The 26,173-nt window shown below is 32.7% G+C and overlaps 1 protein-coding gene across 2 annotated transcripts in view; it reads right to left on the reverse strand.

Moving 5' to 3' along the window:
* Nucleotides 1-16,394, reverse strand: part of LOC143068771 (hypoxia-inducible factor 1-alpha-like) — a 58,149-nt gene extending 41,755 nt beyond the window's left edge. For both annotated transcript variants that reach the window (XM_076243068.1, XM_076243067.1), the window contains exon 1: nucleotides 16,164-16,394. In XM_076243068.1, coding sequence (XP_076099183.1) covers nucleotides 16,164-16,186 — 23 coding nt within the window. In that variant the 5' untranslated portion in view covers nucleotides 16,187-16,394. The remainder of the gene's footprint in view (nucleotides 1-16,163) is intronic.
* Nucleotides 16,395-26,173: the final 9,779 nt, after the last annotated feature.

A 26,173-nucleotide genomic window follows, 5' to 3' on the forward strand; every position in this document is an offset into this window, starting at 1 on the left:
ACAATTAAAGACATTATGTTTATTAAGAATAGTCATTTTTTCTTATTTTAAATTAAACAATTGAACACTCTATTCAAGATCTTTGAATATCATAATGTCTTAATCAGTACTGACATTGCATATATGATCGATGTTGTTAATTGTAAATTACAACATAACTTTTATATGCATTGCTATACACAGCTATGAACTCTTATATATGGTCCTATGTCCTGTAGATACTTATATTTTTGGCATTGCACACAAGAGCATGCTATTCTCTGACTGTTTATAATGTCTTTACACTAAATTGGTTGGAAGTGAACTAATTGATATTTGAGTCCAGAAAATCATCATTTATAAATATTTGTCATTTTTTGTAAAGGGCTGGAAGTCTTCTTAGATCTGTACTTTCATCCCCTTATTTTGTATTTTTTTATTTATTTTTTTTGCGCTACAAGCCAGTTGTCTTATTGTCATACCACATCTCTTTATATTCATTTCAAATATGGTTTGTAGAAAAAAAAGAAACCAACAAAAGCAAAAATATAACAAAAGGCTGTTGATTGTTTATGATGCATGAATTGGTAGTTTGATTACAGATAAATTAAAAACTTTTTATTTTTTCTAGGATCACGTTTTAGTTTTTACATTCACTTCCATGAAATATATCTTGTTAATCCTCCATACAGTTAAATATAGAATATCTTAATTGGGAATTTTCGATAGCGAAAAAATGAGCCTGCTTGTTGCTGTATCTATTCAGGGATCAAATCGTGTTTTGGAAACCTGCATTTCATCATGTAATTCTAAAATATTCTATTCCACAGATCCCTGACCTTAACAAAAACATTTGTTAAAAAATTTAGAACAAATTTCTGCTTTATCAAATCTGTGCCAAATTCAACGATTCAACTCTAATGCTACATAAAGATTTTTTGTCAATAAACAGTTCAATTTAATTCCATTTATAAGATAACTTGCAATTATTACATCATTGGCTGTGATTACAGACAATAATTATTAAGATTAAGTAAGGTGAAATAGTACTTTCTGTCATATTATTTCCTACGGATTACATAATACAGATTATAGCCGTACAGACTAGGAATAATATATGACATCCTATCATCAGTATCAATTATGACATCATAAAGAACATGCTGTTTGGTAAAAATACACACCCATTCATGGGAATCATCATTTTAGTCTCTTACTAGTATTTCGACAATGACTGCAGATTCATTATGACAAGTAATATACCAATGTTAGTGTATTTTGTGGATGAAGGTGTGCTGCAATTATATTTTCAGCAAAGTTCAAATTTTCTAACACAGACCTTCATTGACCTCGGCAACCCACAAAACCCCAAAAAAATTTGAAACCTGTAAATATGAAAATAAATGAATACACAAAATTATATATTAAGCATTTCAACTACTCCAGTACTCTACCCGTGCCCCCATGATGTCATGCCTAAAAGGCCAGGTCAAACTAAAGATTTGACAATATGTATGTGAATTTGCTGTTCTCCAACAATCAAACAGCATTTAGGATTTATGAGCAAAGAAGAGTTGCTGTATCAAAATAATGTGTATGGTTAGGGTAATATTTTCTTTCAAATACTTTGTGTCTTTGACAGGTAGAGCTATTTACATATATAAAGTAGACATGATTAAACTGACATGATGCAGAAATCACTTTTTTTCTTGGATGTGACATACCAAATTAGACTTATCCTCTGTCTGCACTTACAAAAGAAAAAGAGTACATGAGCAACACTATACACTTTAAGTGCGACATGTATAGTACATGAATAAAGGCAACAGTAGTATACCGCTGTTCAAAACTCATAAATCCATGGACAAAAAACAAAATCGGGATAACAAACTAAAACCGAGGGAAACGCATTAAATATAAGAGAACAACGACATAACACTAAAATGTAACACATATAGACAAAATCCCACGAGAATAACAAATATAACATATATATATAACATCAAAACCAAATACATGAATTTGGGATAGACAAGTACCGTGACATGTCTTATCGCAATGTGAATGTACACTCAAAAATAAGAGAAAACAAATGACACAACGTTATAATGTAATACACACAGAAACGAACTATAATATAACAATGACCATATTCCTGACTTGGTACAGGGCATTTTTAAAGGAAAAAATGGTGGGTTGAACCTGGTTTTGTGGCATGCCAAACCTCGCACTTTTATGGCCATGTGAAATACAACATCAAAATGACAACACAGGACTACAATATAAATAAATTGGAGAACACAATTGACAAAGAATCACACGAACAACAGCCAACAAAAGGCAACAAGTCCAAAATCCTAATACGCCAGAAGTGCACCTTGTCCACACAAGACCTATGTGTGACGCACAGATACAAAAGCCTGAAAGCCGAAACAAGCACAAAGTCGAACAGCACCCAGGATCATGTATAGTACATGAGCAACACTATACACTTTAAGTGCGACATGTATAGTACATGAGCAACACTATACAGTTTAAGTGCGACATGTATAGTACATGAGCAACACTATACAGTTTAAGTGCGACATGTATAGTACATGAGCAACACTATACAGTTTTTAAAGTGCGACATGTATAGTACATGAGCAACACTATACAGTTTAAGTTCGACATGTATAGTACATGAGCAACACTATACAGTTTAAGTGCGACATGTATAGTACATGAGCAACACTATACACTTTAAGTGCGACATGTATAGTACATGAGCAACACTATACAGTTTTTAAAGTGCGACATGTATAGTACATGAGCAACACTATACAGTTTAAGTGCGACATGTATAGTACATGAGCAACACTATACAGTTTAAGTGCGACATGTATAGTACATGAGCAACACTATACAGTTTAAGTGCGACATGTATAGTACATGAGCAACACTATACACTTTAAGTGCGACATGTATAGTACATGAGCAACACTACAGTTTAAGTGTGACATGTATAGTACATGAGCAACACTACAGTTTAAGTGTGACATGTATAGTACATGAGCAACGTTAACACTATACAGTTTAAGTGTGACATGTATAGTACATGAGCAACACTACAGTTTAAGTGTGACATGTATAGTACATGAGCAACACTATACACTTTAAGTGCGACATGTATAGTACATGAGCAACACTATACACTTTAAGTGCGACATGTATAGTACATGAGCAACACTATACAGTTTAAGTGCGACATGTATAGTACATGAGCAACACTATACAGTTTAAGTGCGACATGTATAGTACATGAGCAACACTATACAGTTTTTAAAGTGCGACATGTATAGTACATGAGCAACACTATACAGTTTAAGTTCGACATGTATTGTACATGAGCAACACTATACACTTTAAGTGCGACATGTATAGTACATGAGCAACACTATACAGTTTAAGTGTGACATGTATAGTACATGAGCAACACTATACAGTTTAAGTGCGACATGTATAGTACATGAGCAACACTACAGTTTAAGTGTGACATGTATAGTACATGAGCAACGTTAACACTATACAGTTTAAGTGCGACATGTATAGTACATGAGCAACGTTAACACTATACAGTTTAAGTGTGACATGTATAGTACATGAGCAACACTACAGTTTAAGTGTGACATGTATAGTACATGAGCAACACTATACAGTTTAAGTGGGACATGTATAGTACATGAGCAACACTATACAGTTTAAGTGTGACATGTATAGTACATGAGCAACACTATACAGTTTAAGTGCGACATGTATAGTACATGAGCAACACTATACAGTTTAAGTGTGACATGTATAGTACATGAGCAACGTTAACACTATACAGTTTAAGTGTGACATGTATAGTACATGAGCAACACTACAGTTTAAGTGTGACATGTATAGTACATGAGCAACACTATACACTTTAAGTGCGACATGTATAGTACATGAGCAACACTATACACTTTAAGTGCGACATGTATAGTACATGAGCAACACTATACAGTTTAAGTGCGACATGTATAGTACATGAGCAACACTATACAGTTTAAGTGCGACATGTATAGTACATGAGCAACACTATACAGTTTTTAAAGTGCGACATGTATAGTACATGAGCAACACTATACAGTTTAAGTTCGACATGTATTGTACATGAGCAACACTATACACTTTAAGTGCGACATGTATAGTACATGAGCAACACTATACAGTTTAAGTGTGACATGTATAGTACATGAGCAACACTATACAGTTTAAGTGCGACATGTATAGTACATGAGCAACACTACAGTTTAAGTGTGACATGTATAGTACATGAGCAACGTTAACACTATACAGTTTAAGTGCGACATGTATAGTACATGAGCAACGTTAACACTATACAGTTTAAGTGTGACATGTATAGTACATGAGCAACACTACAGTTTAAGTGTGACATGTATAGTACATGAGCAACACTATACAGTTTAAGTGGGACATGTATAGTACATGAGCAACACTATACAGTTTAAGTGTGACATGTATAGTACATGAGCAACACTATACAGTTTAAGTGCGACATGTATAGTACATGAGCAACACTATACAGTTTAAGTGCGACATGTATAGTACATGAGCAACACTATACAGTTTAAGTGGGACATGTATAGTACATGAGCAACACTATACAGTTTAAGTGTGACATGTATAGTACATGAGCAACACTATACAGTTTAAGTGCGACATGTATAGTACATGAGCAACACTATACAGTTTAAGTGCGACATGTATAGTACATGAGCAACACTATACAGTTTAAGTGGGACATGTATAGTACATGAGCAACACTACAATTTAAGTGTGACATGTATAGTAGGATCTGCTAAGCCTTCAGTAGCTCAAGAGATTTCCTCCTCCCTCTCAATAGGGATTTATGATGCTCTGTCTTTAGTTCTATTTGTTTTTTGGTTGTTTTGTATTTTTTGCCATATGGAATTGTCTGTTCATTTTCAATTTATGAGTTTGAATGTCCGTTTTATATTGTTTGCCTCCCTTTCATGTTTTAAAGGGACTTTGCTAGGTCTGCACTACCACACACACCTGTGCATATGTACATGTATGAGTAATTTTCGTAAAATCATTAATCATTTCTTGTAGCTGACCCTAAACAAGGAAAGACAAACACAATCAGAGAACATTAACAAACTATTTCCTGTAAGGTTATATGCCTATGAAGATACAACCATGGGAAATTACATTATAAGCTGTAAAGGTTGATCTTAACACCAAATCAAGTTCTTACGGAACATAATGGCGACTGTAATGTTACAATTGATCATATTACAAGTACAGATGTATGGTTTGTACTTATTACTTCTCAAATATCTATTTCCTTTGATTCTTTTAAGGTTCATGCAAAGTTCAAGTTCAATATCCCTAACAGTAAATATTTGCCAGCCAAATTTTGGTAATATCTTCAGTTTTTGTTTGCAATTTTTGTTTTTCTGTGTTATACATACACATCTACATGTATATCATTTTTGTATCTTTATTTATATTGGTTTTATTTAAAAAAAACAAAATGGGGAATATTTCCATGAACACCAGTGATGCCCCTGCTTGCATATATATATAACAATATAATGGGACAGAACTAAAGAACAGTTAGCATGACGCTACCAAACTTCATACTTGATATGAGCATGACGAGTATTGTACATGTGGAACAGTAAGCATTGTGTATAAATTCTATTACATTGGGTTGAGACAAACTTAAGGTAAGAGGACGGATCTAAAATTCAGCATTTTTTTCATTTGCAAACATAGTAAAGGGGCAAGACTGTAGAACGGTAATGCTATGATGGAGGCATAAAACAATTGCAGTTTTCAAGAGCAAATCTTGTTTCTTTCCTATCAATTGCAATTAAGACAGATGGCATAAAAAGAAAATATGAAATCCTATTTATTTTTACTTGTCAGAAATGATTTTTTTTAAGTGTGATTCCAACAAAATAAATCTAAGGAGCACTAAAAATCCACATGTACATACAGATCCCTTGTATATATATAGTCTACATGTACATTTTGAATATGTATCTATCCTTGCTAGGGCAATAAACCTTCACAAGTAGAATGCACTTTTTTCATTAAACTTTTTTGTAGTAATATAAATACTTTTTTCAGAGAAATCAATTTGCAACATTTACTAGTACTGCCACATCTTTTTGTTCAAAAAAAATGATAATTAGTACACATATACATGTATGTATGCCCAACTCACAATATCATTTTCTATGTTCTATGTTCAGTGGACCTTGAGATTGGAGTCAAAACTCTAACAAACAGAAGGACGAACTGACAGACCAAAAAACATAATAACCATACAACGGGCATAATTAAAATTGAATCTTGCAGCAATTACATATATATATATATATTATCACAAAGGGTTTACATTGGATGTGCACCTAAAAGTAATCATATATAGGTAATGGAAAGGATCATGACCAGGATGTCTCTGAGGGGAGGGGGGGGGGGGGGGGGGGGGGGGGGGGAGGGCTATTCTCATTGTTATATGTTTGTTACACAGTTTGTAGTCAAACTTCAATCTAAGCTTCAACTCTTACTGTCTATAATGACCCCCTATAATAGTATTTTTTGTTTTCAAGGGTTTTGTCAGCTACAGATTTGATGGGATCAGGAACATGGGAGATAGGAACACAGGAAACAGTTTTAATGAAGACGAAATACAGAATTGAGAAAAGGAGTATATTATGAAAGCAGAAGGAAATCAGAGTAAAAGAAAGCAATGGAGCATAAACATGAAGAGAGGAAAAGAAATTTATATAATCCCTACTCCTTCCTGCAAACATGCAGTTTTCATTTTGCAAGAGTATAGTGTCATGCCATAATGTGGGTTAACCATGTAAACTGACATTCAAGTCCAGTCTGGACGAAAAACTTTGTCAACCTCTAGCCTGTAGGCCAATATTTTGCATTTTTATTATTGGTCCAAACAAAGTTTTGCAAAAACTTACTAGTCCAAAACGAATTTCCCTAGTCTGGGGCATAGGACTTGTGCTAAACGTGCAGACTGCAAGTCAGTAAATTATGCCAAGCTTTTTCAATAATGCAGATACCAATTTGATTTTCTGATAACTCTGTCTATTGTACAATGATCATGTTTCTTGAAAGGGTGGACAAACTATACCTATTCATTGAGAAATCACGCAATAAATGCATGCATGTTTACCAAATTAGAATTCACGAAATGTCTTTTTGTCGATTCCTGTTTCACCACCCATTTCCTCTTAAACTTATCAACACCCAATGTAAAATAAATATTATATAATTTTCAAAGTTTTTTCCCTTGTAATAAAGGAGATAACTATCGAGAAAGGTACAAATGTACCGTATGCATGCAGAAGGGCACAAACGGGGTATCTTATTAAATATTTACAAGTAAATAATGCTGGCAAAAATTTGCCATTTGATAGATCGACTTGATAGTGATAGAAGATGCTACCTGCGTTCATCTCTAAGCTACCTAGATGGTGTTTAAAACTTTGAGGGACATTTGAGACTTGATGGTTGAAGAAACTATCAACCTTAATAAATATATACATCTCAACCCATCTGTAAGCTGACAGAATGAAATTAATATGATTATGATGTACATCTCGCGATCGACTAACAATTTATCAAATTCAGGTGTATGAAGGATTATATAATAAAATAAAAGTACATGTATTATATATTTTGAATTATCCTTTCATGTATTTCATTCACCTAAATTCTGATCTGTTTCTGTACCAACAAAACGGTAAAATATTATGTAACTATTTTTTTATGAATTGAGAACAAAAAAATGTATTTGTTATCTTAAATAGATGCAAACAAGAACAGAGTACCTTTTCCTATATTTTTATAGTGTGGTCAGGTTTCATTTAACATTGTATAAAGTTATATGGTCAGGTTGTTGTCTCTTTGACAAATTTTACATTTCCATTCTCAATTTTATTATAAAAAGGATAAAGCTAAATGTAGAATAAATCATGTATATACTATCTAGACAGATTTAACATATAAAAAAGAAGATGTGGTATGATTGCCAATGAGACAACTACATGTATCCACAAATGACCAAAATGGCACAAACATTAACAACTATAGGTCACCGTTCTGAAATGACTGAAAACTAACTTAATTTTGTCAAAACTTCATCTCTCATTTAGCCCTTTCTAGACCACTCTCCTGTACATGTATATGAAAATTTGGCAATTTTCAAATTTTCGCATTATATTACCACTTGCTTAAGTCAACATTATTAATTGTAATGATCGTTTCCAGTGGGTCTCATAGGGGCCTAAGTGTGACATGGGATTGACTATTGTTTTGTAGCGTGACATGTGAAAATCAAATTATTGTCGTGAAAACGGGAAATGAGGTCTAGTGGGACCCGGGAAATGACAAGAAAATGAGAATTGCTTGTGTACATAGTGTAAGCAGGATTGGGAATCTGACAAAACCGTAAGAGGGATCCGGAATCGGAACCCCCCAATGAGACCCCCTTTCCAGGTTTTCAATATCTAGTTGTTTCACAGTATATCTGTACATTATGAACAATGCAGAGAATTGGTGAGTAAAACTGTCAAAAGGCATCATTAATATTGTCATGGATGGTACCAATATCATACAATTCATGTTTTCCTTCAAGCAGCATTTGAAAAAAAAATATCCATTTATTAACATTCAAACAAGAATAGAAGCTTACTAATTTATGAATAAAAGAACCAAAATACCAATAATGAGCGCAATGGTGGATTTAGGGGCGTGTTTGTCATACTTTAAATTGAAAATATAATGCAGTAACTGACCAAAATAAAAGTTTGCCTGATATATTTTATGCTCCTACTGGTGATTATCTTGAAAATTGACAAAAACAAGACCTCTAATAACTGGTCAAGCATACATCACAGAAAACTATACATATGTATCTACTAAATGTGATTTGTAATACATGTACATGTTTGTAGGAGTAAGAACTTGATTCAAAGGAATAAGCTCAACCAGCTGTTCAAGACTTCAAATGGTAAAGAAAATCAATTTCTGTCCATATATGTATTTATATAGGTCTTAGGGGATTTACCTACATCAAAGTGTCATTGTGGTCCATTCATTACCTAAAAAAAAATGTTAAAGTCCCATATGATAACTCTAATAAAAATTGTCAAACCAAAAGGATGAAATTATATGGTCAACTGCACGTAACAGCTTATAAACCTAACAAGTATGATTGTAATAGCTTTCAGTAAATATGACTTGGAGGATTTGAGTTCAATAGGTGTCATTTTTACAACAATAAAATGCCCCCAAAAAATTGTCAAAGTCTAATAACTCATGTAAATATTGGCTAATCAAACTAAAGATAAGGCATGGTCAAGACAATATGATGACAAAAAAAACCCCAAGAAATTCAGTAATATTTCCATTTGTAAAAGGGCACAATTTAGAATGGTAAAAGTGACCCTACCAAAATTCAACTTGTTCTGTGTTTTGACCAATAAGCATTGTGTACAAATGTCAAAACATTTGGTTGAGGCAAATTAAAGTTAGAGAACAGAAACGATAATTTTATCAATTTTCCATTTGTAAAGGGACATAACTCTAGAATTGTAACAATGACGCTACTCAGATTCAAACTGAATCTGTGTTTTGTGGGTATAATTATTGTGTATAACTAAGTTTCATTACATTTGGATGAGACAAACTTAAGTTAGAGAACGGAAACGAAAGATTCATCAATTTTTCAATTTTGTAATGTAAAACCTAAAGGGCATAACTCTAGACAGTGTAAGTGACACCATTAAAAATCAAACTTGATCTGTGTTTTTGGTAAAAAAAAATTGTAAATATATGAGTTTAATAAATAACATTTGGTCGAGGCAAACTTAAGTTAGAGAAGCTAGGGAAACCAATCTTGGGATGTACGTACATACATGTATGTGTGTACATGTACAGCAGACAAGGGTAAAACTTACAAAATGTAGTACCCCCTCCTCTACAACTATAAATAAGAATGAAAGTTTTCTGTCAAATGATCTCTGGGTATTGATGTGTTTCAGATGGATGGAGACTAAATATAACCATATCTCCTATGGTGTGGCATGCAGGATAGGTCAACAAGAAATACTTCTTAATTCTTTGTCCATTTGTATATCAACTAAAAATTCAGGATCTTGTAAATTAAATATACATGTAGGAAAGAGAGTATCATCTTCGTTTTTTTTAAATTTCACCTGTTCAGGCATAAGGGAACATGGTAAATGCATACATTTTAATCCAAAGTCAATTATTTTTTATAAAATCTGGATAATAACCTATTTGCCAAAACGAATCATGATGTACATGTATACATGTATACTTTCAATTGGTGGCCTTCGGTTGTTTTCTTCTCTTTGGTCGGGTAGTTGTCTATTTGACACATTCCCCATTGCGATTTTCAATTTTATTTCAATGTCCACCTAGGGGACAAACAGCCAGAATTTATATTTCATTATACATGCAGTTACATTGTATTTAAAGGTAAATTGGACTAACAATTCCAATTTTATATACATTGTAACCAATGAATTGTACAAATAATCACAATGATTGCGTAATGTTACAAGTGAAAGGTAATCCTTTTCAGTTCATTGACTACATGTACATTTAAAACGATTGATTGATTTGAACAGCATTTTAAGTTCTATCGACTAATTCATGGCTGTTGGTTTTTATTGATGTGGGAAACCTTAAGGATCACAAAAGAACCAGACTTTCTGCAGGAAAACTGAAAATCCTACAATGTAGCTATAGATTCCTAGTCAATTAAGAATTGAGTTCAGCACTGCCTGCAACATGCAATTTTCGAACTCACTTAAGGAATTTCGCTACTCAGTTTCAAAATAACAAGCTTTTCATAAAACCAGTATATATTGATAGGGGATTAAATAAGGCATTCAAATGGATAAAATTAGAGGATTCCGAGAATCTGAAAAAAATCCAAACATGACAAGCAAACTTCCTTAAGTGTGGAAAGGCTAGGGAAACAGTAGTTTAACAAGGTACATGTGGACCACTCCAAAACAGATCTAGGGCCCCTTACATTTTAAAACCTTATCATGCTACAGTTTTGGTCCAAAGTATGAGATAATTTGCAAAAGCTTTGCAAAATGATATTTAGCAAATTTGGAGGGCAAGTTATTGCATATGAATAACATAAAATTTATATGACTTTAATTAAAATAGACATTGAACCAAAAACACATCAGGGAGAAAACTGTGAATTTGATGAGGTTTTTTTTAGTGGAGTTATTTCCCTATTGAAAGAGTTTCTTTTAAAAAAAATTAAGAGTTGCTTAGTTTTGAAATTGACCAGACCTTTTAAGTACTCATAAGTTTATAAAATTATCAAGAATGACTTAAAATACATATATTTTGACATAAATTAATTGTGGTAAAATACCTGACAGAGTACCTTACACACCTATAGTCTTTAGACATTAATTAATTAATTAATAAGGGTACTGTACATCATATACATTTGTATATATATAAATGTACATAATTTATGTATAATGCCCTTTTACATAGATGTTTTTTTTTAAACTAAGATATTTTTTACCTGCTGACCAGAATTTTTTTTTATGTTGTTCAGAAATATAAGCTGTTGGAAAAGACTGACATATGTCAAAAAAAAAATATAGCAGAATTAATTTTGTGCACATTCAATTATATCAAAAATAGGCCCAAATAAACACTATGTGAAAATAACCGGTTACACAGTATTATGTAAATTTATTACAAAATAAATTTAAAAGACTAAAACACCCTTAAAAATATTAGTTAACAAAAAAAATAATTAACCAACTGTTTACCTGTAAGATTATTATCTAGTCCTTTAACCGGCAATGGACATTTGAGCGCATTGACAGGACATTTGAGCGAAAAAAAAAGGACGTTTGAGCGCCAAAGTATAGGACATTTGAGCGCCTAAATTTTAGGACATTTGAGCGAAAATAATCTGTTCGGCTCTGCGGTGCATCAATGTTCAAACTCCGAATTTTTATGTAAGTCACAGATTGCAATTTGATAATAGTGTCAAGGAAAATATAAATTGATGGATGACTGTGATAGAACTGCTCGTTATAATGGGCATGAAATGATTCGGGCCCATTGTTAGTACGTTTTAACGAGGATGGAACTTCGGCCCAGAGATGAGGGGGAAATAACGATTCGTCTGTTATATAAGTATCAGTCAGGTAATCTGCAAATTCTATACAAGGCTTGTCGTTAGGTACAACGGCCATAAAATCTTCTACGAAACAGTCGGCTACTTCGTCTGGAGCTAAAAAGGCTATCCCAAAAATCCCTTTAAGCCATTTACTAATGTCTGAATCAAGCTCTTTGTATTGTTGACTAAGTCCAACTTTCTGGATTTTTCGCCACCAGGCTTGGCCTAAGTGAAACCTACAGCATTTGATCTCTATAGACGGGAAAAAATCCTTCATAACTTTCATTACCCGTTCTTCAAAATCTTAATTCGTGTAAAATTATCAGGGAAAATTTCGCTCAAATGTCCTGTCTGAAAACTCAGGTAAGGTTAATATCCCGGCGCTCAAATGTCCTATGAAGTCGGCGCTCAAATGACCCTATGTGCTTTTTTCTTTTTCGCTCAAATGTCCTATGCCCCCTTTAACATACACATATGATCTTGAGGGCAAAAATGTCAGTTTCTGGATAATTCCATTTAATTCATTATTCAGGTTTCTATTATTTTTTTTTACTACTTAAACTGTGAATTTAATTTGCAACCAGAGGTCAAATGGGACTTATAAAAAATTTAATACAAATTTTAAACGTAAACATGGTAAACATAACAAAATAATCAAGAACATGTTTTGAGTTTCTACATGAAAATTTAAATACAAATGATAAAAAAAAATTGTGAAAGTGAAATGTCTTCCTTGTAGTGAAGATTCAAGAAGGATAATAATATATATTATCTGAAGCTGAGACTACTATACTACTGTACTTAACTACTTTAAACGATATTTTCTCTCTTATATGATTGCCGCTAATTACATTGTTTGTAAAAACCTGATCAAAATTGATTGAAATGATTGACCCTTTTAATTAAGGAAAGACATCCTCATTATTTTTGTATTTGGAAAAGAATTTGATTAGGATAAAAACCCAAGTTCATTACAAAGCATACTAGACTGATTCAAACGGCAAAACAGAATTGCTTATAAATAAAAACGATTATTTGGTAATATATATTTTTGGGGCATATTTTTTTTTTCGGTTCTAAATTTCCAATCGATTATTCATCAATTATTCCTATTCTATAATCTTGATTTTTTTCATCTATTCAATGAATAACCGTCGAAACCCATCCATACCTTCCTTTATACTTTTTGCCGCAGGGGCCGTAATTAACCTTCATTTGAAAAAAAAAACGGTTAAAACTGAAGCCTTTTTCCATTTTGATTTCTGAAAAAGCTTTTAGTGGAACCAATCATTCATGAAAATTAAAAAAAAATTATCAAATAGTATCGATGATGAAATTAATATATCTTAATTCCATTTTAATTAGCATGTGTATACGTGTATTATAACCATATCCCAGCCAATCCACAAATGCACCTGTTTTTACAGGTAGGTAAAATAGGTAAAACATTTGTATATTTGATCAAGGAATTGTTTATATGATTCCTTGAATAGATACAATAAACGGGACCTGTTTCACCGTAACAATTTCGGTTGTCGGATTTATGAGAATTATCTAAACACAATCCATTCTCGTCGCAAAGTTCATTTAAAAAAAAGTATTAAATATGTTTATTATGAAAAACTATTAAAATATATTTATTATTAAAAGCTATTATAATATAACAATTATTAAACTAGGTTAATCATAATAATATTCATATAAAATGAATTGTAATGACAGCATTGAAAATAATATCTCGCTTTGTTTTATTCAATTTTAATTTGAACAATTACATGTCGTCTGCTAACGGTAAAATACGAAACTACGTTTAAATAATGTAGCTAGCTTTTTTGAGTGTGTACGGTTTTATAGGGAAATTGAGAGTGACCAATCTCTGTGTTATAGTAGTCTCAGTCTGAAGGCTGGTGGTTGAAAAGTTTTCAACAAGTCAGAAAAATGGTTTGATACTACAACAATTATAAATGACTAAAAAACTAAAATTTCAATAAATTCAGCTTTAAATCCTATAAAATTAAGTCACAATGTAAAACTAAATTCAAATTGCTTTATCTATTTTTATTAAATTTTCAAATTTTAAAAGTAATTCCTTTCATGAACATGATGAAATGAATTTTAATTTAAACAGGTTTTAAACATTTTATTTTATAAATTTCATATGACAAAATTTAAACCAACAAAAAGAATCAAGGGCAAAAAATTCATAATTTTTACATTGTACATTAACATGTAGATATCTTTTTATATCAAGAAACTGCATCCAACTGTACATATGTCCATAATTTTGTTATATAATATTCCAGTGTTCTCCACAGATATTTCATATAGCATCCTGGTTAAAAGGAAAAATATCTACCATTTTGTTTCTAAAAATTATAGCATCACATCCATAACACAATCTACAAGAAAACAACTTCAGATACCATCACATTAACCCTTTCGCCGATGAGTCCCGGTTTACCAGGATTCACGCTTCAGACAGCTGACGATGAGTCCCGTTTTACCGGGATCGGAATACCTCTTTTATATTTCCCGCTCAAAACAGTGCAAACATGAGTTATCTTTCTTTGATGAATACCCGGATTAAAGTGTAAACATGGTGCTTCCGTTTGTTGAAAACCGGGTCAAAATCAGACTAAATTTACGAAATTTACGAGAATTTGAAATGAGGGAACATTTTTTTTGAAAGAATATGGAAGAATTGAAGAGAAACTAGTTTACTTTTTTGACATAAAATGTTGTTTTATGTACAAAACACTTGGAATGGACATCGTTCAGTGTGAGGAATTTGTGCAGCCTCATAAAAATTTTCAAAATTTTGCCGTTTTGGGTTAAAAAATTACGATTTGGGGTCTAAGAGCAGAATTTTGAGAATTTCACCAAGATAATGCCGAAAATGTGAAAATTTGAATATTTTATGAGGAAAAAATTATCAAAACATGAACAAAACTGTGAACATGGTGTTAGTGAATGAAATAAATACACAAATAACTACAAACAAGTTTTTATTGACATTTATTATGAAGATCTCCCACTTGAGTAATAGTAGCCAGGGAAGCCATCGTCTCAGAGTAGCTTCTGTCTGGGCAGCAATCGGTGAAAGGGTTAACAAATATAGCATCACATTACCATGATGCTAATAGGCCCTGGGGATAACACTGTATTCTGCTAAAAATTTAAAACATGGTGGCCCATGGACGTTGCCAAACTCCCCAACCCATGAATAACACTTTTCATTTTAGTGTTTGATGCATATACATTTGTAAATATGATTTCTTTGTAATAAAAAAGTGTTGATTTTTTTTTATAATTTTTCTGTTTAAGAATAAGTCATTTAACTTTTTTGGTCTATGAAATTTAAAAACAAAAAATCCAATTATTAGCTTTTCGTCCAGTCTGTTTCAAGTAAGTCTAAAATAATGTGTTAAATAGATTTATATTTTTGTAATCATTTATTTTATCCTTCATAAAAGTTTTTTTTTCTTAAATAGTTCATGTCATTTTGATTTTATGAAGCATTTATATTTTACTATCATCTTCATAAGGCTATGGATGATATTTTAAGAAGAAAAAATATAAGCTATGATGCTTTATATGAACAAATAAGTTTGTATCCAGGTTTTACAAAAACAAAATGAAGTTGCATTAAAATGTATGCATTTACTAGCACCTGAACAGGTAAAATTTAAAAGAACTGATAATTTCTGTCATTTTTCTACACTATAATTTATCTAAAAATACTAACAGGTCTACTCATTTTTGGTTTTATTGTAATGAAAAGTGGTCAAATAAGTGTAACAGTTTTTAAAGGACTACTGGACCTGTTTGACCCATTTTTCATCTATTTAGCGAAAACAAATAGAAATATGTCATAACACAGTTATAAATCAGTTAAGTGCGTTACCTTCTTTTTGTTGTACCACTCATAATTATAAAAATATTCCAAATAAATAGTTAATTCCAAAGATATTAATCTGTTGTTCTTTCTGACAACTTTGTCACAAAATGAAAACAGGATGCTCTATTTCACACACATGGGAGATAACCGCAAAGTACATTTAGTATTTTTACGCGTTAAAAATTCCCATTTTTGTTAACTTAACTTGGCAAGTTTCTGCATAAACACTAACTTACTGTGTAATTATGGAGTAATACGTTTATTTCCTGTTTATTTTTATAATATGAATAAATGATGAATTTGAATTGCTATAGTTTATTTATACTGACTGTTTAAGAAAGAAAAGCAATTGTGAACCAAAGTGACTATTCACGAAATGAAAATTTAATGATGATCTTATGTTTATGCCCTTTTGAAAATAAAAATATTCTTCTTTTGTTTGATTTACTCCATTCTTGCTATGAAGAATTTGTATGTCAAAAAGTAATACAGAAACACCATACGAAACATTTTAAATTTGGATGTGCATGATATAAAGTTTTAACAATATTTGCGTCTATTTTTTCCATGCTTTTTATTGAAGATATATACGACCTTGTTTTCTCTCTACAAGTAAAAAATATTTTTCTATCATTCCTTAATAACAAGGATTTGTAAAGTTAATAACAATAAAATATTTTGAGTTAATTCCCCTTCAATGACTAACTTGACTCTGGCAATCAAGTCAGTTGATTTAAACAAAGCGGCACAAATACGTAATTTTGTATTTGTAACTCGATCAGTCTGAATAATGTAATAATAAACTTATTTTTTTTGTTCAAATAAACAGCCAAGTTAAGTCATTTATTACCTAACTGCACATTGTGCAGATTTGAGCAAATATTTGTAGAGACTGAGCAACACAGGCACTTTAATTGTCGGCTCAGAAAAATATCATATATATACCTTAATATAACACATTCTGAGACAAGTGCCTGTGGTGCCACATGTGGAGCAGGATTTGCTTACCCTCCCGTAGCACCTGAGATCTACCCCAGTTTTTGGTGGGGTTCGTGTTGCTCAGTCTAGAATTTTCTATGTTGTTTCTTGTGTACTATTATTTGTCTGTTTGTCTTTTTCATTTTTAGCCATGGCGTTGTCAGTTTATTTTCGATTTATGAGTGTGACTGTTCCTCTGGTATCTTTCGACCCTCTTTTATTGTGAACTGCTATTTTACAGTGAAAAATGGCAGTATACCGTTCATGATAACTACCTTAAAACTGAGATGTGATTCTTAATTTGTATGCCTTTTTTAGATTGAAAAGGGAAAGGGTTTACAAAAAAAAACCTCCCGCCATATCATATGATTATATGTGGTAAGAAGTCAGTTGTCTCATGTCCAAGTCTTCTAAATGTGTATTTGTTATTTTGACCACTTTGACGTTTATGACAGATGTTTATGGATCATTTGATAGTTTCTGTTTTTTGGTTTATTTTCAACTTTTTTTTAGACCCGGTACGATTTAGACGTGACTTTACATATTGTATAATTGACCAATGGATGCCTGTCTTTGTTGAAGACCGTATATGTGGTCTGGTTACGTGTGTCTTTAAGTTCCAGTCCTTTTGACAAATCCCTTATCTTGTTATTAATATAATACTGTAGTAACACACATAACATAGTAATACAAAAAATCTAAGTGAAATTCAGATTTGTCTTGACTCACTAAACTGTTACCCGTTGAAGAACGACTACACGTATTTTATTCAATCAGATTCAAAAATCAAGAACAATAGTATACATAGACTACCAGGAGCCTGTAATTCAGTGGTTGTCGTTTGTGTATGTGTTACATATTTGTTTTTCGTTCATTTGTTTTACATAAATAAGGCCGTTAGTTTTCTCGTTTGAATTGTTTTACATTGTCTTTTCAGGGCCTTTTATAGCTGACTATGCGGTATGGGCTTTGCTCATTGTTGAAGGCCGTACGATGACCTTTAGTTGTTAATGTCTGTGTCATTTTGGTCTTTTGTGGATAGTTGTCTCATTGGCAATCATACCACATCTTCTTTTTTATAGTATAGATAAAAGACGTGGTGCATACATCAATGGAACATCAACCCACCAACCACATTAACACAACAAAAGACTTCTAATGTAAAATAAATAATAATAAATGAAAAAATAAAGAATTGAAAGAAGAGGCATCACAAGAGAGCAATAATTTGGTAAAAGAAAATTCGGCTCATGAGTTTGACCATCCATTTGTTATCAGTTGTCATTCTTTTAACCACGATACAGTTGAAACGGGAAATCAAGCCATGCTATTACCACTGATCGATCAGGTTGGACTTAATTACTGTAGTAAGAGATGACTTCCCTTCATAAACAGGCTCATAGTCAGCTGATTCTATTAAGGGTTGTCGACAATCTAGTTAAAATCATAGAACTCGGATTTCGTTATACTTGTATGCATTCATGATATTGTAATCCGAGTTCTATATTTTAATTAGATTGGGGTGTTTGTCAAAATACATGAAAACAAATACAACATACTATGAATCTCAGCAGCTATTGTATTTGAGACCACTTGCGTCAGATTAGTTACATGCAACACACTGCTTTACTCCTACAGTAAATGATCACGCAGGTATCCAGTATCCAGATTAGTCTGAAAAGTCATTTCATACACGATATATAAATTAGTGAGCGATTACTTCGTTACCAAGGATTTGTATTACGATATTCAACTCTTTGATAACCTGAATGTATGCAAACGATTATTTAAACTACTGTAAACTTCAACTCGCGCGAGGGATGAATACTCGCTGCATACTTTCGGAATTGGGATCTTTCCCCATTTAAATTTTGATACAAGATGGCAAATCTGGAGCCGTTCGTTTTCCATTTCAAAATTTCAAATACTTGTGCAGTCATATTTTCAATCAAAACAGTATTAACTATTATTTCACGGCAAAGCATTTTTCCATCTTCGAATGGTTTGATCAATGTACTGCTGAATAATTTTGGTGCATTGTTGGCATGACATGTTTTTTTTACACAATCCAAATTATTCGTATTTAAAATCATTCAAGTCAATAATGTTCAACATTATAAGAGAATGTGATAATCTAGATAAGACATTTTTCCGAAGTCCAATTTTCCATATATGTAATTTTGGAATTTAAAAAAAATATTTTAAACAGAGAAGAAATATTTCTTAATTTATTATATTTGTACATGTTATGTTGCTGAAGGAGTGAGGGATATGGCAGGTACATTCCGACAAAGTCTACTATAAAATTGAGATTGAAAATTGGGAATAAGTCAAAGAGACAACAACCCGACCATATATAGAGCAGACAACAGCCGAAGGCCATGCACCAATGGGTCTTCTATGCAGCGAGACACTCCCGCAACCGGAGTCGTCCTTCAGCTGGCCCCTAAACAAATAAGAAAAATTAAGAATGGAAATGGGGAATGTGTCAAAGAGACAACAACCCGACCATAAAGCAGACAACAGCAGAAGGTCACCAACAGGTCTTCAATGCAGCGAGAAATTCCCGCACCCGGAGGCGTCCTTCATCTGGCCCTAAACAAATATATATACTAGTTCGGTGATAATGAACGCCATACTAAACTCCAAATTGTACACAAGAAACTAAAATTAAAAATAATACAAGACTAACAAAGGCCAGAGGCTCCTGACTTGGGACAGGCGCAAAAATCATATTCCGAAAAACTTAAAAGTAGAAATTGTCTCAGGTGCACATCAGGTGTAGTAGACGACGAAGAACACCTCCTCTTGTTACACGTATGATATGTGTCTGAGTGATCAAATAAAGTTGTAAAGTGGGGTTCTTATGAACCGACAATAGTTATCTTTAAAGTTGCATGTTTTATTGGATAAATTCTTCAAGTTTCAACGTTAATATTTAATAAACTGCATGCCATGGTAACTTAACTGTGAAAACACAGTTATTTTGTTTTTCGTAATATATTTTTATGGAGTGCTTTCTGTAGCTGCCTGTACTGGACGAAGCCCGATTAAGATACGCAGCTGATGACAGTTTTTTGTCGAGCCTGCAACTTTTGTCACAGGAAGCTCGACATAGGGACAGTGATCCGGCGGTGGCGGCGGCGTAAACTAACGTTTTTTAGTTAAAAGCTTTACATTTTAGAAGGTGGAACACCTGGATGCTTCCTACTTTGTATGTAGATACTGTTTGTTGATGGTTAAGTTTTGTTGTTCAAGTCAATATCTCAGATACTATAAGCGATAGGTCTAGTATATTTGGTGTATTTGAGGGTTGTAAGGTGTACATGCCCAATTGGTAGGTGTCATCTGACATTGACCCCATTTTCACGTTCAGTGGTTACAGTTAAGTTTTTGTGTTTTGGTTTGTTGGCAGGTGTTGTTTGGAAGGATTGTAAGCTGTAAATGTCTGTAAGGCAGGTATAATCTGACCTTGACCTCATTTTCATGGTTCATTATTCAATGTTTAGTTTTCATGGCTAAGTTTGTTTCTTAGATAATATAAGCAACAGGTCATCTATATTTAATGCCTATATAAAAAAGAAGACGTGGTATGATTGCCAATGAGACCACTGTCCACAAGAGACCAAAATGACACAGACATTAACAACTATAGGTCACCGTACGGCCTTCAACAATGAGCAAAGCCCATACCACATAGTCAGCTATAAAAGGTCCCGATATGACAATGTAAAACAATTCAAACGAGAAAACTGACGGTCTTATTTGTATAAAACAATTAATTGTAAGGTACACATGTCTGCCTATCATGTTTCATCTGACCTTGACATAATTTTCATGGTTCATTGTTCAATCATGAATGTTTAGTATTCTTGGTTTAGTCTGTTTCTTAGAAACTATAAGCAATAAGTCAACTACATTTGTTGTATTGAAAGATTGTAAGGTTAAGTGTCATGTATTTCTCGTTTGGTTTATCTGACCTTGACCTCATATTAAGTTAATGTGACAGTTGTAGTAAAGCTTTATATTTAGGGCTATCAACATATATAATATCAATGATCGTTAGTAAAGAAGGCGAGACATTTCAGTGTATGCACTCTGGTCTAAACTAAATTAACTCGCATTAAGATTTATAGTTTTTTTTTGTTTTTTTTTTATACCAAACCATTTTAATGTTGATTTTATTTCCATATAGCTTGTCATGATCTGTGTAATTCCGGAGCACAAGAGATCACCCCTGTTTTTGGTACTGTCCCCGTGCTTGTGGTGTTTGCCATTATACTAATTTTCTTTCACAATTATTGGAATTTTCTCTCTGAAGAGCAGCTCGTTCGTTTTAATTATTCCATGTGATCTATTTTTTTAGATTTAAAGTTTATTACGTTTGTCCCCTTGAACGGCTTTACCAAGAATTCTTATGTTATCTGTACTTGCCCTATGTTTAAGAGTGTCGTCATGTCATGTAAATATCCACACATCACATTTTAAAAATGACATAAAAATTAATAAAAGAGTAAGTGATAAGCCAATTTCTAGGATTAAAAGCAAAATCGGTCAAGTGCTTGAAAAGAGTTTTGTGTTAGTACCGACTGACAAAGCAGTCACCAATGTGGTGATGGTATGACGTAAATACTACACGGAAGTCCTTAAAAATGAAATTATCCATTCATCTACATTCAAGGACGTGCGCTCCACGTATATAGCGCCAAAAAGTACACAAGCAAGTCACTATCCTACAGCTCAGCTTATGAAATTCTCTGAAACCTATATATTGGCTTCCTAAACTACACAAAAACTCGTCCAAATTTCGTTTCATCTCAGCTTCTAGGAAGTATTCTACGAATATTCGTTTTGCGCTGTTTACTAGTTTCCCTACGTCTAATGTTTTTTTGTAATAAAGCATATCAAATAATGGTATTGACTATTTTTGGAGTGACATACACTCTTTGGATGTTTGTAACGTGCTATTGATTGATAGTTCAATTTAATTGAAAATTATAATTTTTCAACTTTACACTACACTACCATACAATCATATCAAACATAAGTTCTCTTATTAAATATAGATGAAACGTTCCTTTGAAATATCTAGTTGAAGATTTATTTGCTGCAACTCATATAAAGCCTTCTTCTGTAACGAAAAAGGAAAATATGCTAGATATATCTACTGGGACTGCGATAATATCATTATAGCTTTAAATTTTTATCTTGACAACATGTACGTTCCGGCAATATATATAGTTTAACGACAGATTGAAGTTATTCCTATGGGCACCTATTCAGCCCAAGTACCAAAACATTATGACTTTGGCAATCGTAAACTCAACATTATTTTGACACAACTTAGGTGCTCAGCTATTTTGTTTTTAATCATAATCTTAACAGAGTCAACATTATTTCAGAACCGTCTTGTAGTTGTGGTGCTATATATGTGCGAAGATTCACGTCACTTCTTTTTTTTATTGTCCTAATTATGCGAATATAAGAACCAAATTATTTAAAAATCTACATTGGTTACCAGAGAACTCCACAAAATTTGAACATCTTAACCTCCGGCGATACGTCTTTAAATAATATTGAAAATGAAAGAATTGTAAAGAATGTATATGAATTTATTAAAGAGTCTAAGAGGTTTCTAATTGTGTTCTACAGAACATTATAAAGTGCACTGAATACATGCATATTGTGTATAACCATTCACATCATCACACACCATCTTTTCACAGTTCCAATATTTTTATATATATATATATATAATTCATTGTTTGTATGCATGCTAAAATGTAAATATTCTATTGTTATAAATAGTTAAGGGGGAGAAGACTATATAAACGTTTGATTAACTTCATCTTCGCTAGCCAAGGGTTACGATCCACTCCCGCTCTCTTCACAGAGCGGGAGTGGATCGTAACCCTTGGCTAGCGAAGATGGATTAACTTGTGTCTCATCCCTTTTGTACATTTAAGCAAATAAAATATGTTTAAACTAAACCTATTTATACGACCCTTTGATAGCATACTTGTTCCTGTATTTTTACAGATCGCAGTCTATGACCAAACTCTGTAAAGATTTATCTAAATACATCCACGTGATAATTTAAAACTATTGATAATATTTTGCTTTAAAAAAAACCCGGAATTATCTAATATATATACGGAAATTTACCCCAAGTAACTGACTTCTAATAAATTGAACACTGACAGCAATAATTTTACCTTTCTAGATTTGGATATTTCAGTTTCACACGCGAAACTATAATATGAAAATATTAACGACAAAACTTCGGAGACGATATTCATTCCCGATTGTTAATTTTCCCTTTTGCAGACGATGATGTCTCTTTGTCCCTTCTTATGGTGTGTAAATTTCACGACTTGCATGTTCGCTTTGCGCGTGTCTGTAGTCGCGTTTTCAGATTTCAATGAACGTTATACATGAATAACTGATAAACTTAAGTCAAGGATTTCGTTACCACAAGTTAATTGAAACCTTTACTAAATTCGTTCATAGTTACACGGAATGAGATTATGTTAGAAAGTATGGCTGTACTGTAGAGTTCTTATCAAAAACGATTTCACATTCTAATTTTTTTACCAAGATCATGTTGTTTATAAAGCCCATAATTGATTCTTATAACAAGTCCCTCTTATTTCAGTGATTTGTATCTCTTGTTTTATGTTACTTTATGTTACTAGTAGTTGTTTTTGGGCCTCGCACTGATCATTTGAGTTACGTAGATTTGCAATAAAAATGTTACGGATTATGTTGTGCTTTAATTTTACACCACTATCCTAGGTTAGGAAAGGGTTGGGCACTCACAAACATGTCTAACGCCTTATTATTTATGTGTCTGTCAAAAGCCAGGCCGGAGCCTGTAGTACGATGGTTGTCTTTGGTTCATGTATGTCATATTTGTTTTACGTAAATTGTTCTGTTATAAATCATGCCGTTAGTTTTCTCGTTTAAATTGTTTCACATTTTTCATGTCGAGGACGTTTATAATCTCATCAGTGTTGAAGGTCGTACGGTTATCTTTAATTGCTTACATCCGCTTCATTTGGAACCCTGGTAGAAAAATGTATTATTTGCAATCTTACCTCATCTCCTTATATTTTTAACAAGTTTTTAGTTGACTCGCTTGTTTTATCGTCACTTTGCCAGTATCTCTTCGTCTTTAAGAGTTGTTTTTTTTATGTCCCCTTGGTACTTGGTATCTTTACCATTTTTTTCGAAGTTGAGCATCGACCCTTGTTGTTTTGCACAATACAGTCACCTGTAGTCCTAGAATCTTTCTATTAAAAAACTCATTGAATGGGGTGAATATATATATAATGGTTATCAAATATTCATATATTTTGTCAACAGTATACAAAACATACCTACTAAATGCAAAGGGAGATAACCAATTCTTTTCTGTATTATCACTGTTATTTCTGTTGGTTAACTTTTTTGTATTTTTTTGTCTTTTCTCTATTTTAATATGATATGGTATGTACAATTAAATTAGTATTTAATTGATATACTGTCCTGTTTTATACAAAATAATAATAATAATAATAATAATTTATTTTATTAAAATTAAAGTGTCACATACTTCAATGTCTACAGATTTTTATACAGATTATATAATATACATTGCACAATAATGAAATAAGACAAATACCCAGCCAAGACACAAGCGACAAGGCCCCCCCCCCCCGACTTGAAAATCTTGAGATAATTTTTGTATTAACCATTTCTTGTTTTAATGTTTGGTATAACAAGAAAACTTCTCTAGTGTTCAGAAACATTTCTCTCCCCCCCCCCGCTCTTGCAGGAACATTTAAATATCGCAAAACATGTTTAACCCCGTCGCATCTTTTTGATTTCCAAAGTCAGGAACCTCCGACTTTTGTAAGTTTTATATACATATTTTTATTTCTATTGGTTTTAGCGTCCGGCTATCCTTTTTGGATATTGCGGACTAATGTACAGATTTGGATCTACCTGTGATTTTGCTCTCATCTTGCTCCGACTGCGAGGTTGTTGCAGGTACGGAGAGTTTGGCCGGTTCTGACAGTATTGCAGCTTCTATAGCCTCTTAAAGTCGATCCTACTACGCTTGCCTCTTTCTGTTGCAGAAGTATTGTAAATGAGGCGATGACATGCCTTCTTGAAGCTGGCGGTAAATTTCCATTCCAGCTCTTTTCCATCCAACTTCATATAGTTACCAGTAAGGCTTTCAATGCATTTGGTAGATCTGTTATGATTGTCAACGAAGTGATCAATTCTAAGTTTAAATAACGAATGTATGGTTGTTGTTTTTAAATATTGGTTCAATTATATGTTTCAGAGTTTTTTGTAAACTATTATATAAAATTTAGAATGGAAACGGGAAATGTTACAAGGAGACAACAACTCGAACAAAGAGCAAAAAACGGTCCAAGGCAACCCATGGGTCTTCAACACAAAATATCACGCCCGGAGGCATGCAGACTGAAGTTGGCCCATAAACATAGATGTGTATACAAGTTCAGAGAAAATGGACGTCACACTCAACTCCAAAACACACAAATGAAACATGGACCAGCTGACACCCCAACATGAAAAAATGTTTTAAATGAAATGGCAATTTATAAGACATGATATATATACAAAACACACCAAGGGACGGTGCTGCATGGCAAGGTGGGAAATATATGTAAATAGACAATTTGTTTAAACTATTTTACGCAAATGGTCATCCTCGTGCCTCAGGCAGAGTAGTTGTACTTATTGTAAATTAATGTGATCCGACTACAAGAGGCACCAATGGGCGATGCTAAATGACATGCACAAGTATACACAGATCCAAATAGAACAATACTGATATATGATATATAATGCAGCTAGAAAAAACCTATATGATAACGGACTAAAGGCTTCTTTTAAATTTTTACAAAAACATTAAGTCATGTTCTCCATCTATTAAGACTTTACTTCATATATTTGATCACACCATCAAACCAATAGCTTTATATGGCTGTGAAATATGGGGTATGTTAAATTTGACTCTAAAA

The sequence above is a fragment of the Mytilus galloprovincialis genome, chromosome 3, assembly GCF_965363235.1.
Source record: "Mytilus galloprovincialis chromosome 3, xbMytGall1.hap1.1, whole genome shotgun sequence".
Taxonomy (NCBI): domain Eukaryota; kingdom Metazoa; phylum Mollusca; class Bivalvia; order Mytilida; family Mytilidae; genus Mytilus; species Mytilus galloprovincialis.